At 43.6% G+C, this 12,500-nt stretch overlaps 1 protein-coding gene across 2 annotated transcripts in view; it reads left to right on the top strand.

Moving 5' to 3' along the window:
• The window catches only part of hcn2b (hyperpolarization activated cyclic nucleotide-gated potassium channel 2b), a 70,105-nt gene that overhangs the window by 11,242 nt on the left and 46,363 nt on the right, over positions 1-12,500 (top strand). For both annotated transcript variants that reach the window (XM_063201394.1, XM_063201393.1), the window contains exon 3: positions 2,988-3,149. In XM_063201394.1, coding sequence (XP_063057464.1) covers positions 2,988-3,149 — 162 coding nt within the window. The remainder of the gene's footprint in view (positions 1-2,987; positions 3,150-12,500) is intronic.

Raw genomic sequence — 12,500 nt, 5'->3', positions numbered from 1 at the left:
GGCGTGCGTGGGTGGGTGGGTGGATGGGTGGTGCTCCCGTCTGCATAGCATGGTCCATTAGACCCATCATGCCGGGGTCATGGACCCGGGGGAGGCGGATGCAGGGGTGTTTCCCAATGTCCAGACCCCTCACAACCACTAACCCCCGTGCACCCATCCACCCACCCACCCACACCTCCCCCTCCCACAGTCACTGGCCCTGATCAAAGCGACCAGGGGTGGAGAAGACAGATGTCAGGGAGCAAATCAGAGCCGGGTGGTTGAGTTGGTGGGGTGATGTGGTGTGGCTGGAGTGTATTGGATGTTGGAGTGCTCATGGCCGGATTAAGATGGCTTGGGGCCCCTAGGCTGCAGGTTGTTGTGGGGCCCCCGGAAGGCAAATTTCATAACACATTTTCATAGACAGCGTCATAATTACAAGCTAGGGATTCAGGACAACATGTCTACCAACTGTACTCAATATTGCATCCTGTCACAATTATGCAATTTTGCACGTTGGCCAATCTGAGGGGGGGGCCTCTAGGCTGCAGCCATATCTAGCCTGTGTGTTAATCCGGCTCTGTCAGAGTGCTGGGTGCTGGGCGTTGGCAGGGGGCAAGAAGACACCGTATATAGAGCTATAAATAATCTCTGGGTCTTCACCTAAATATTCCCTGACAAGCTGTCAGACTTGACATGGTTGTGTGCTGGAGCTGAGTAACAACATCACGCCACGGAACTAGTGAATGGGCTTCTCGTACGAGCGCAGTAAGCAAACCAGAGATGCTGGTAGTGGAAGTGAATGGCTCGTGGTTTGAATAATTAACGGAGGAACGTGAAATAATTCTGTATGATGATGATGAAGATGATGATGTCTTGCTGCGGCTGTACATTTTAGGTCTAGCTGTCTGTGTGTGTGTCAGTCATATAGCAGCTACAGTGAAGGAGATGACGTCTTCTTCTTCTGAGAATATTTATAGCCGAATCCGTATGTAGGACACGCACGGCGCTGTGTGTCTCAGGTGTGGTCGGCTTTGTTGATGGTCTTCACACAGGAGTGGCAGCTCTCTTGTCACTATAAAAAAGCACGCACGCAAGCACTACACACACATGTGTGGCATACACACACACACACACACATATATACACACACAAACCTTTATAGACACACACATGCAGAGAGGACTAGAGAGGGAGAGACCTACAGAAAAGTAAAGAGAGAAAGACTGAAAAGAGGGGAACAGAATGTAGACTATGCAGAAAATCATGTTGACACACAGACACAAAACCTAAGTCATTAAGTCACTCCACCAAAAAAAACCCAATAGAGAGCCACTAGTAGATTAGAAAGACCAACTGACTGCCCACTTTCTCATGGCTCATTAGGCCCCCACTGCAGTGGAGCGTGATCGGACGTCCTTGTTGTGTTCTTCTGGCACCCATTCAGTGAGGAGTCGTCCCCTTAATGTTAGTGTTTGGACTCATTAAAAACTGCTTCGGAGCTGGGAGTATCAATGCCTGAGATTTTAACACAAAGGACTGTTTGGCATCAAAGAGCCGACGGCAATCTGTTGCATCTTTCAACAGCATCTGCAGTTTAGGCATGAAATGAATGATAATGAACCATACTGCGTAACGAGCATTCCCAAGTGGTACTTTTTTTGTGCGCATTGTGGAGATATATAGCAGAGAAAAAAAACTAGCAGGAAAATGAAAGCACAGGTTGTTATGGTATATGAGGTGGATGGATACAGTGCTCACAAGAACTCACAAGAAGCTTAGAGAGATATTTTCATAGAAAAAAAAACCTGAGGTAGTTTGTCACATAGTTGAGTCAAAAAAGAGGATGGGTGCTGGCGCAGGACAATGACCTAAATTATTGAGGCAAATCAACTCTAGATAAACTAGAAGGATTGTGGCAGCACAGGTCATGATTTAGAATAGATTGAAAGAAATCCTCACACTTCTAGTTTCTGCAACAGTAGCTTTACTGAAGCCTCTAACTTCCGTCCACCAGGCCTTCATCAGGCAGAGAGCATAGTAGGCCTACATCCTGTGCAACTTAGAATAGTGTTTCTCAACCGGGGCTCTACCACCCCCCAGGGGCCTTTTAAGGAGCCCTAGGGGGGCGTTGAGAAGGAGATAGTTGAGAGAAGGACGTGCTTAGTTTCCATTGGGGTGTATTAGTCTGTCCATTTATTTTTTAATACTAAGGGGGCCGTTGGCAGGCTTATGATGAGGTCAAGGGTGCGTTGGGAGGCCTATGATGAGATGAAGGGGGCGTTTATTAAAAAAAGGCTAAGGACCCCTGTTTTAGACATAAACTTGGGACAATTGTTCTAGAATTGGGTATGGTAACGTTAAAATACCTGTTGCATGTAAGACTGCTGCCTGATGAAGTGAATGGGTGTGGGATAGTATACAGAGCCTGACTTCAGAGAAGATTCTGCCATGATCCTTCATAGAGGATACAAGGATACAAACATTTGTATCTGTCACATGCATAGAAATACTGTAACAACTACTATGCAGTGAAATTAGAGCCACAGTGCAAAGGTGTGTGTGTACATGTCACCACATTATCGTGCATATCTTTTTAACTTGTAAGTTGCAGAGTACAGCATACCAACACCACGAGCTAACTTCTATTGCCCTTTTTCGTTGTATCTGTGTCTCTGTCTCATTCTTTCTCTATCTGCCTGTTTTGTGTGTGTTTAACTGTCTGTGTGTATCTTTCTGTCCATCTTTCTGTCTGTCTGCATCTTGCCTGAATGTCTGCCTGTATACCTGTGTTGGTCGGTCTGTCTGTCTTTCTGTCTGTATGTTTCTGTCTGCATCTGTTTCTGCGTTTCTCTCTCTCTCTCTCGCTCTCTTGCTCTGTCACTCTCCCTCCCTCCCTACCTTCCTCTGTATCATTGACGTAAGACCTGGCCATTGAGATGTGCATCTTTAACACGATCTCTCTCTCTCTCTCTTTCTCTCTCTCTCTGTATCTCTTCACACCTCAGATCTTCCACATGACGTATGACCTGGCGAGTGCGGTGGTGCGCATCTTCAACCTGATCGGCATGATGCTGCTGCTGTGCCACTGGGACGGCTGCCTCCAGTTCCTGGTGCCCATGCTGCAGGACTTCCCTGCCGACTGCTGGGTCTCGCTCAACAGGATGGTGGTGAGTGGTAACTCTTTTTTTAAAAAGATATTTTTTGAGCTTTTTATGCCTTTATTGTGACAGGACAGTTACAGAGGGGCAGGAAATGAGCAGGGAGAGAGAGATGGGGAATGTTCAGCAAATAACCCAGTCCAGATTCGAACCCGGGTTGCCGGCGTAGTAACCCAGTGCCCTACCATTAGGCCACGGCAGGGCCCTGAGTGGTATAACTCTTAACACACTAAGACACGGACCCTATTATGAATTAGCTGCTACCAGATAGCCAAGTTGTAATGTATTACTAAAGGCGCTGTGCACTGTCATAGTAGTGCTGTACTGTGGTAGTAAAGATTTTCATTGGCTATTACAGCGTTTCACTAGTGGAACAATGTGCATTATGGAGCTACCACACTAAAACACGGGCCCTGTTATAAATTAACTGTTACCAACTAGGTAATGACCAAGTTATAATGTATTAATAAATGTTCTGTGCACATGTGCCTTGTGTCATAGTGGTTGAGTACTATGGTAGTACACTTTTTTCAGTGACTATTACAGTGTTGCACTGGTGGAATGGCATGCGTTAAGAGGCTACACCAGTTGACTGTGTTTGGGGCTGTCCATGTTCTACTGCCAGGGGCGGTCCTAGGGGTGGGCCAACTGGGCAATTGCCCAGGTGGACACCCGGGAGAGGGCACCACAAAGTTCCACCCTAATGACATCACGAAAATTGTGTATTAGTGCTATTTCTGCGTTCTTACCACACTGTTGCCTTGATAACTATATTAGCATTTTTAGATGCGTTCTAGCATGTCTTTAAGAGGATATGTCCGTCCGTCCGTCGATATGTCCGCCTGAAACACATTCTTTAAATTGTAATTCCCTCCTGTGTCCACAAGGCGGCAGAGTATCTGCATAGACGGACGCATTTTTGTCTGCCTGTCGGACTTGTTTATTAGCATGTTATACGTGTTTCTTGTCTCAATGTTTCTCATTTGTGGGGGGCCTTTCCCTGTGGCACAGATTTCTGTAGGAATGTCGATTAGTTACTGCCCTGTGTGTGTGTGTGTGTGTGTGTGTGTGTGTGTGTGTGTGTGTGTGAGTGTGTGTGTGTGTGTGTGTGTGTGTGTGTGTGTGTGTGTGTGTGTGTGTGTGTGTGTGTGTGTGTGTGTGTGTGTGTGTGTGTGTGTGTGTGTGTGTGTGCTTTGCTTGCATGTACACAGTGACCGAGAGAATAAGAGAGAGAATTTATGAGGACCTCACCTCAGTTTTTGCTATTCACTACTACTCTTTACTGTTACTACTACCAGTATGGCCGTATGGTTTTACAGGTTTGCACTGGAGATGTTGTTATGTAAGGGTTAACGTTCGGCGAGAAGGTCGCTACCGTGGAATAGCAGCACGACAGAGAGAATCTTTAGACCCCGACGCGGAGCGGAGGGGTCTTGTTCTCTCTGAAGTGCTGCTATTCCACAAAGCGACCGACTCGCCGAAAGTTAACCCGCTTATTATATGGATATACTTAAATGATTCAAACATGGCGGGGACATTTCTTTAGGCCTATTTAATGTGAAGTCTACTATAGTTTTAATGTCAAAAGATTGTTGCTGCGCAAAACAAAACAGTGCCGTTGTGGAACACCGCTAACAGCTTGGTAGCCATGGACAACAGGTGTTGTCTATCACAGCAGCTGATTAGAGTCTTGTTGAAAAGTCGCTTTAGCAGTGAAAAGTCTTGTTGCCATTGACAGCGGTCTGTTATAGACCAACCCGTCCGTTATCGAAAAATAACAGACGTGCGAACGTTGGGGAGCCCCGTTGAAATGAATGGAGCATTCGACCGATGACGTCACAACCATATAATAAATGAATGTAATGTGTCAGAGCTGATCCACCTTGGGCCTGGGCAGCCCCCCTTCAGTGAGCCAGAAGATTGAAGTTGTTCAATTAGACACCTCTCTGCCCCTAGTGGCTTTTATTGGTTAGGTGTGTGCGTGTGTGCGCTTGCGTGCGTGCCTGCGTGCGTGCGTGCGTGCGTGCGTGCATGCTTGTGTGTGTGTGTGTGTTTGTGTATGTGTGAGGCTGCACGTGGGTGTTATCGTGCAAGGGCACAGTGTGTGTTTGTGTAGGTGTCGGTGCTGTGACGGTGAGTGTGTGAGTGTGCTTACATGTGTCTATGTGCTTGTTACCACATGTGTGTGTCACTTAGCTTCATATTTTTATCTGTGAGAAAGAACTCAATTTTGAGTCAGTCAGGCCAATGGAGCTCATGGGAACTGATCGTCACCTGTCACTGACAGCGTCCATTCTAGCTGAGTGAGACACTCTGAAAAAAAGAGAAACTTCCAGAAACCTATTGACAAGCTTTTGTCAGAGACATTTTTTATTTCTCATTTTTCTCTTACTTCTCTTTAATATGAGGTGCCATACACTGCATAGTAAAAAAAAATTACAGGGTTAATTTAATACACTATACTAGACTATACCAAATACACTAGAAGATTAACGAACCAACACCAACACTCTATGTCAGTGGTCTCCAATTGTTTTTCCCAGAGGGCCAAATTATGTAGTGCAAATGAGGCTACAGATAGAACACATGTATGTTTTTATTTGTTCCAACCTCATGGTGGGCCAAATGTTTGCCATGCCCAGGCCGGATCTGGCCCGCGGGCTACCATTTGGAGACCACTGCTCTAGGTGCTGAATTAACACTGCTACATGTACTGTGTATTGGTAGATAATGGCTTATTATTTATTTAGCAGTAGCTTAGCAGTGGTTATCAATAGCTTATTATGCATCTGCTCCGCCTACTGAAGGCTAATGAGGTATTGTCAACATGAGGCAGAAACATAACAATGTTGCTACATGTTCCTTCTTAAGATAGACTTGACTTGTGTGGACATGTCCTATATTTTCCTAAAATCACACCTTGTGCAAGGAGCTGAGCAGTAGGGCAGTGTTGTCTTAGGGCGCTTGGGGATTAGGTGAGATTGGTAGTAGTTGGCTGTGTACATGTAAACAACACATTTCGCCGTGTTAATTTAACAGTTAGAGAGTATGTAGAGCACAGTATGTTAGTTTTCCTTTCCATTGTCAATTCTCTTCAACACTACGTTTTCAAACTTGTTTTTTAAATATATTGTTATCATTAGAAGGTTCATTCAAAACCATAATATTTGACTTGAAAATTATGATGACTTTCATTTTAGGAAAATCAGTGAAAAATGTCATTTGCACAATCATTTTGAACACAGTGTAATAGCTGGTCCATGTACGGGTAGTAATGTTGATCTGTGCCAAGATGCCTGTGTCCCTGTGAGTGATGTCTGTGTGCCGTGTCACCCTGCCATGCCGCGGTGCTTCCATCTGCTCCTGGGGGAACCCCGCATGGCCCAGTCAGTCAGTAGGGGGCCATGGACACACCACCGTGCCCTGCCACACTGCCCTAGAGCAGGCAGAGCCAAGCCCAACACACGGCAGATGAACCATGTAATGAGGTTGACTTGTTGAGCCTTGTAAAGCAATGTAGAGTAAACTGGTCCACTTCGGAAAGACTAGGCCAGGGATGACTGGAGCACTCAGATACTTTTTAGTATTTTATTGTGGTGAAAACATAATGACTGACGTTTCAACGCTGTGTGCGTCTTCTTCTTGTAAAGCAATGTTCAGGTTTTACCGAACACAAAAATAACATCCAAAGGGTCACATTGCATTGCTTGCTGGGATGGGATTATGTTTTGCGATACATGGAATATCACCCTGGACGTCTTCTGGCTGACCCTGAGGCGGCTAGCATCAGCCTACTTCCTGAAATAAAACCTACCTCACTGTTTCTGTCAAAACTGTCAGCTTTTTTTACTTTTTTTACCGTTTCAGTTGTAGTGCTGCCTATTCCTTAACCCCTTAAGACACGGCATTATAAATGAGCTGTTACCAGAATGGCAATGACCAAGTCGTAATGTATTACTAAAGGCCCTGTGCACTGTCATAGTAGGGTAGTACTATAGTAGTTAACTTTCAATGTCTATTACAGCGTGCCACAGGAGGTACGGCATGCATTAAGGGACTACCTTCCTAAAGAGTAAAGCACACATACATATTTCATCTACAGTACTGTGATTATTTTGCTACCTTTAAACGCTTTAGGTGGAAGTTTGTGTGTTCTTGGCACGTACTACAAAAGTGTCCCATTTTCTTGCTTTCCTCAAAGGAGACTTCTATATCCATTTAATCACTTTGTAAGGCTGGCATGTTTCTTTTTCGTTTGGGTATGGATGCTTGTGTAGCATCCTGTGAGTGTCACTCTGAGTACGAAGAGCTGGAAGCGTGTACTGTAGGAAGTACAGTACAGTAGTTCCAGAACTTTGATCAGGTTTCCAGCAGCAGATTGGCGTCTGTTACTCTCCTTTGCCGTGTTTTGTAGAGTAAACATGGAGCTCTGCAGAGAGGCTGAGGGAGCGTTGAGTGAAAGTCCAGGATGAAAATGCTGACATGAAGCTCCAACACGATCTCTCCTCTCTTTTTTCATCTGCCCACTTTCATTCATCCCTCATCTCTTGCAGTCTCCTCTCCACCACCTCTTTCTCTTGTGTAAGCACAGACATCCTCTCTGTCCGTCTGCCTGTTTGACTATCTCAGTCTCTTTCTTTCTGTCTGTCTATCTGTCTGTTTTTCTGTCTGTCTGTCTGTCTGTCTGTCTGTCTGTCTGTCTGTCTGTCTGTCTGTCTGTCTCTCTCTCTCTCTCTCTCTCTCTCTCTCTCTCTCATCAGCCTGTCTCTCTGCTAGTTCAGTCCATCTCCTGGAAACCACAACAATCAGGTGTGCCAAAATCAAGGTCACCACCCCCACCTCCACCTCCCACCGCCCACCCCCACCTCTCTCCCCTCAAAGCGTTCCCCGGTGACAAACGACCCTGCTGATGACACTGTTGCGGTTAAGCTGAACTCAGGGTCCCGGTGGTGGTGGTGGTGGTACCCGTGCAGACACACGTGTATCGTGCAGGCCCGTAAACGTACCTGCAGCCAGTGTATTATTATTTAACCAGCTCAAAGCAATCAATCAGCAGCAGCTGTTTAAAGCATTGTCTGGTGCCCCGGAGGGTTAGTAGCGGTACACTGTAATAAATAACGGCGCTCTGGTGCAAAGCGGACGGATTTATGAGACTCGTGCGGCAGGCTGATTGAATTAAAGTTTCCTCACTTACATAAATCAGTGACAGGTGGTTTGGGTTTAATTTCCAGGACCTTCCTTGCTTTTATGCCCAATGTCGGGACGTGGGACGGGCGGATCAATGGAATTATGATAAAACCCTCCGTCTCTCTGAGTTGATCTGATCTGCCATCCATGGTCTTCTCTACTGATCCCCCAACTACTGTAGATGGTCAGAGTCCATCAGACAAGAACATATACTTCCACCCAAATGATTATATCTATGCGCATAAGCTGCAGTACTACACACGTTCATTCACGTACGCATGCCATGCATGCACACACACACACACAGTCACGCACGCACACACGCACACACGCACACACACACACACAATCCTAGTGTACACTGTACCAAAGGTCATTATAGAACGACAGAGTGTTGTGTCAGATTGGAGACTTATGTCACATTAATGCTCGGGGAAATCTATATGAATTGTCTCATTCTATCGACCTCTAACTGTATTTAATTTACAGTGCATGTATGGCAGTATTACATATACAATGAGATAAAGATCCTGCAGCCGGTGACAAGTGCTGGTGTTTTGTGCCTGTGGCTGTGGTGGCTAACTGGGCGAATACACTGGCAGCGACAAAATTATATATATTTTTGGGCTTTTTTGCCTTTATTTTTGACAGGACAGTGGAGGAAAGACAGGAAATGAGTGGGGAGAGAGAGACAAGCCTCACACACCATCCTACGTACTTCTCCCAAGAGACTTTGCTCCGCACTACGTCTGGTAACTGTTTTCTGTGGAGCGATGTTGAGCAGTAGGATTTGGCCGGTGTTCTGACAAACGGTCCTACATTGTAATTTTATCCTACGGTAGGATGTTCTGTCAGACATTGCCAAAGATAGACGTCAGACATTTTTGTTCAACAACTTATCCTGATTTTTCGGAAAATTTCCTTCCCGCTTCCTGCAATCGTGTCGGATCAAACAACCTCCAGACCATGAATACGAAATGAAATGGTAGTATTATGGGGTGGTTAGGACCAGGTTAGAGAGAGACGGGGACTGATCGGCACTGTAGTAACCCAGTGCCCTACCGTTGGGCCACCAGCAGGGACAAGATTAACCCTGTGAAACCTGAACCATGAAAGCAATGAGAGAAAATTCTATTTTTTTGGAATTTGCTTCAATATTGGTCCCTTATAAGAAATGTAAAAAAAAAAATCAAAATTTTGTTAAGGTCACTGAGATATTTGATGCATCATATATGATGCATCAGGCTTTAAAGGGAATGAAAATTCCAATTTCATGACCATTGAAAAATGACTTTTAATGCATTTGCATCTTTTTTTTAATTTAAAAAAGTTGTCAGACAATTTAATTTGAGGATTATCTTTAAATATTTAGTGAGATCCTGCCATTTTTTTAAGCCTATCCTTGTTTTAGCAGGACCATATTTTACATTTCCCACAGCCTGGTTGGGTATTTTTTAAAAATCTATGTAAAAACATAGCTGATCGAATGCTTAACAACCTATTTATGAGTGTAATATAGATCATCATTCATTTTTTATGTGTAATTTGAATATATGGGTCCATTACTACAATTGGACCATTTCTCCATTCACTTCAATGCATTTTTTACGAGATCATAATTTCAACATTTTGCATTACATTTTCAAAATCGCAAGTAAAACGTGTTTCTTAAGGCAATATCTTTGTCTTGAAGTAAAACAACTTGTGTGTTTTGTTAAACGATCGTCGTGGTATGCTTTGTAAGTTTCCCTATGGAGCAAATGCATTGATGGCTGACTTCCTGCCACCGCCGGATGGTGCTTATATGTTTCATCAGTTTTAGCACGATCTCTCTGCAACACGGTGTAAAAATATAAACTCTTCCTTGATTAATTGCACAAAGCAAGTGTTCAAATTAAAGGATGTAGAGTGATATTTCGGAAATTTGTACACAAACCTTTTGCAATTTGTCGATATCTCAGCGTCGGTCAGGGAAACCGCTTCTACTCCATTTTTGCATTTTTCGCCGAGCTGTGATCAACTTGTTGTGAACCGCTGCTCTCTTGTGGCGGTTTCCGTGTACTGCAGGACGTTTGGAAATGACACGCAGGATGTTTTTGAGATGGATTTTTTTTTGTGTCAGCGTGGAGAGGGCTTTGAATTTGATGCATCATAGATGATGCATCCGGCGCGATAGGGTTAACTGACAGAGAATTGCTGCCATTTGCTGGACTGTGCAGCAAGAGCGATAGAAGTGACAGAGTATGTCCGTTAAAAGCAGAATGCAAGCATTCCGACTTTCCCATTGGCTGTGGCGGCTGTCGCTGAAACGCATCATAGCTAATTTGCATAATATTCGATCAAGTCCGTACAAACTCTCGCTCAAGTCGCTCAAATCGCCTCTAGTCGCCCAAATTGCTTTTGTCTCTTCTGTCGGCAGCGACTCAATACAAAGTCACTTACTTCCGTCGCTGGAATCGCTCAAATTGAGCCTGGTCTATCCTTCTACTGTATGACCATTTTTCAAGGGAGATACAAAGGGTGACTCTAGCTCACATTTATGAAATACCTCTCACTGATTCTTGAAAGTTTGGCAAAAACATGTCCCAGCAGTAAAATGCTAATTCTGTTGAAAATCAACTAAATTTTCACGAACAAAATAAATCCAGGTAATGGCTAAGGGGTCTGTTACACAAATACACAGTTGTTTGAAATATTTAAGTGTAATTTTATTACTTTTCATGGCTATAAACCTGCCCACACCCTGTAAAAACGCCTGTCCCAAGGACTGGCATCATCATTTCAATTGACTTCCAATACAGAAATCACTAACAGAATTGAACAATATCACCATGATGTGGAAGACCATATTAAAGTGGTTCTACAGATGTGCACATAGTGCATGTAAAACATATGTTTTTACTTCTAATTCTGTCTGCCGCTGTTGACAAAACAAGAAAGAGCCTATTTTATGAAAAATGTTAAATATGGGGAGCTTGGCCAATACATTCACTGCATAGCCAAGACCTACATCTAAGATAATACACCTCTATATTATGGATTTGAACAACTTAAAACCTGTTTTTGCCACATTTTCAAGAACCAGTGGCCTACTTCCTAGAGAATCCAACTAATGAAGAAAATACACATGCACAAACATACTGTGCACACACACAAAAATAAAGTGTTTATGCAAGATGCCATTGACTTGAGAGGGCTATTTATTTTGCTAAATGCAGGTACTAATTAGGCCACTTTCACCACTCTCAGATTACTGTCACCACCGTCAATTCTTAAGTCACCACCGTAAGAAGGAGTTTTGGACATTTTAAATAAATGTGCTCACAACATTTTCCTTAGGAGTTGTTAAATTATCAAAGAAATAGCCAATTTAAGCCTACACAAATATTTGCGAAATTACAAAAAATTGTTTGTTCTATTTAGGCGTTAAGTAAGCATCGTATGACGGTACATATTTTTAAATTAGAGAACATGAAACAGTATTAAAATAGAACAAAAGTGAATTTTCAACATTTAAAAGCATCTGTGTGAACCAAAAAATACACATAATGACTTAAAAACTCCAGATACATATGCAACCAAATCAATACAATTTTAATTACTTTTAATTCTGTCTGACGGTGTTGACAAAAAAACAGGTATGATCGGAGAAAAGCCTGATTTCTGAAAAAAATACAAAATGGGGAGATTGGCCTTGTGCATTTCTGAAAAGCCAAGACCTTAGTCTACGAGGATATACCATATAATTTTGTAATTCACTTTGTTTTTTTCTGTCAACATTACAACCTGTTTTAGCCACTTTCTCAAGAATCAGTGCTCTGTATTTGCCTGGTGAACACCAGACTATCTCAAGTCAGAGTCTGGAGGCTACCTATGCAATCTCTTGTAGGAAAGGTGTGGTTTACGATTGCCCATAGCCGTTTATTGGGCATTACAAATACAGTATATAATTTGGCATATACATAGCTCATAGCCCATCGTGTCAGTTGTATATGCGTGTTCAGACAAACTACAAGCTTCCTTTTGTCAAGTAGTATGCGTCATCACCTTTCCACCAGTCACTGCTCCCAGATTGACTGCTAGCCGAGTGTGTTCAAGGCAGTGACGTGGTTTAAGCAGGGACATTCTATTGGGACTAAGGAAATGTTTGGTTTAAACTTCGGCACAGCCTTT

Source organism: Engraulis encrasicolus, chromosome 6, assembly GCF_034702125.1.
Source record: "Engraulis encrasicolus isolate BLACKSEA-1 chromosome 6, IST_EnEncr_1.0, whole genome shotgun sequence".
Lineage (NCBI taxonomy): Eukaryota > Metazoa > Chordata > Actinopteri > Clupeiformes > Engraulidae > Engraulis > Engraulis encrasicolus.
This window is presented reverse-complemented; position numbering and strand designations above follow the sequence as displayed.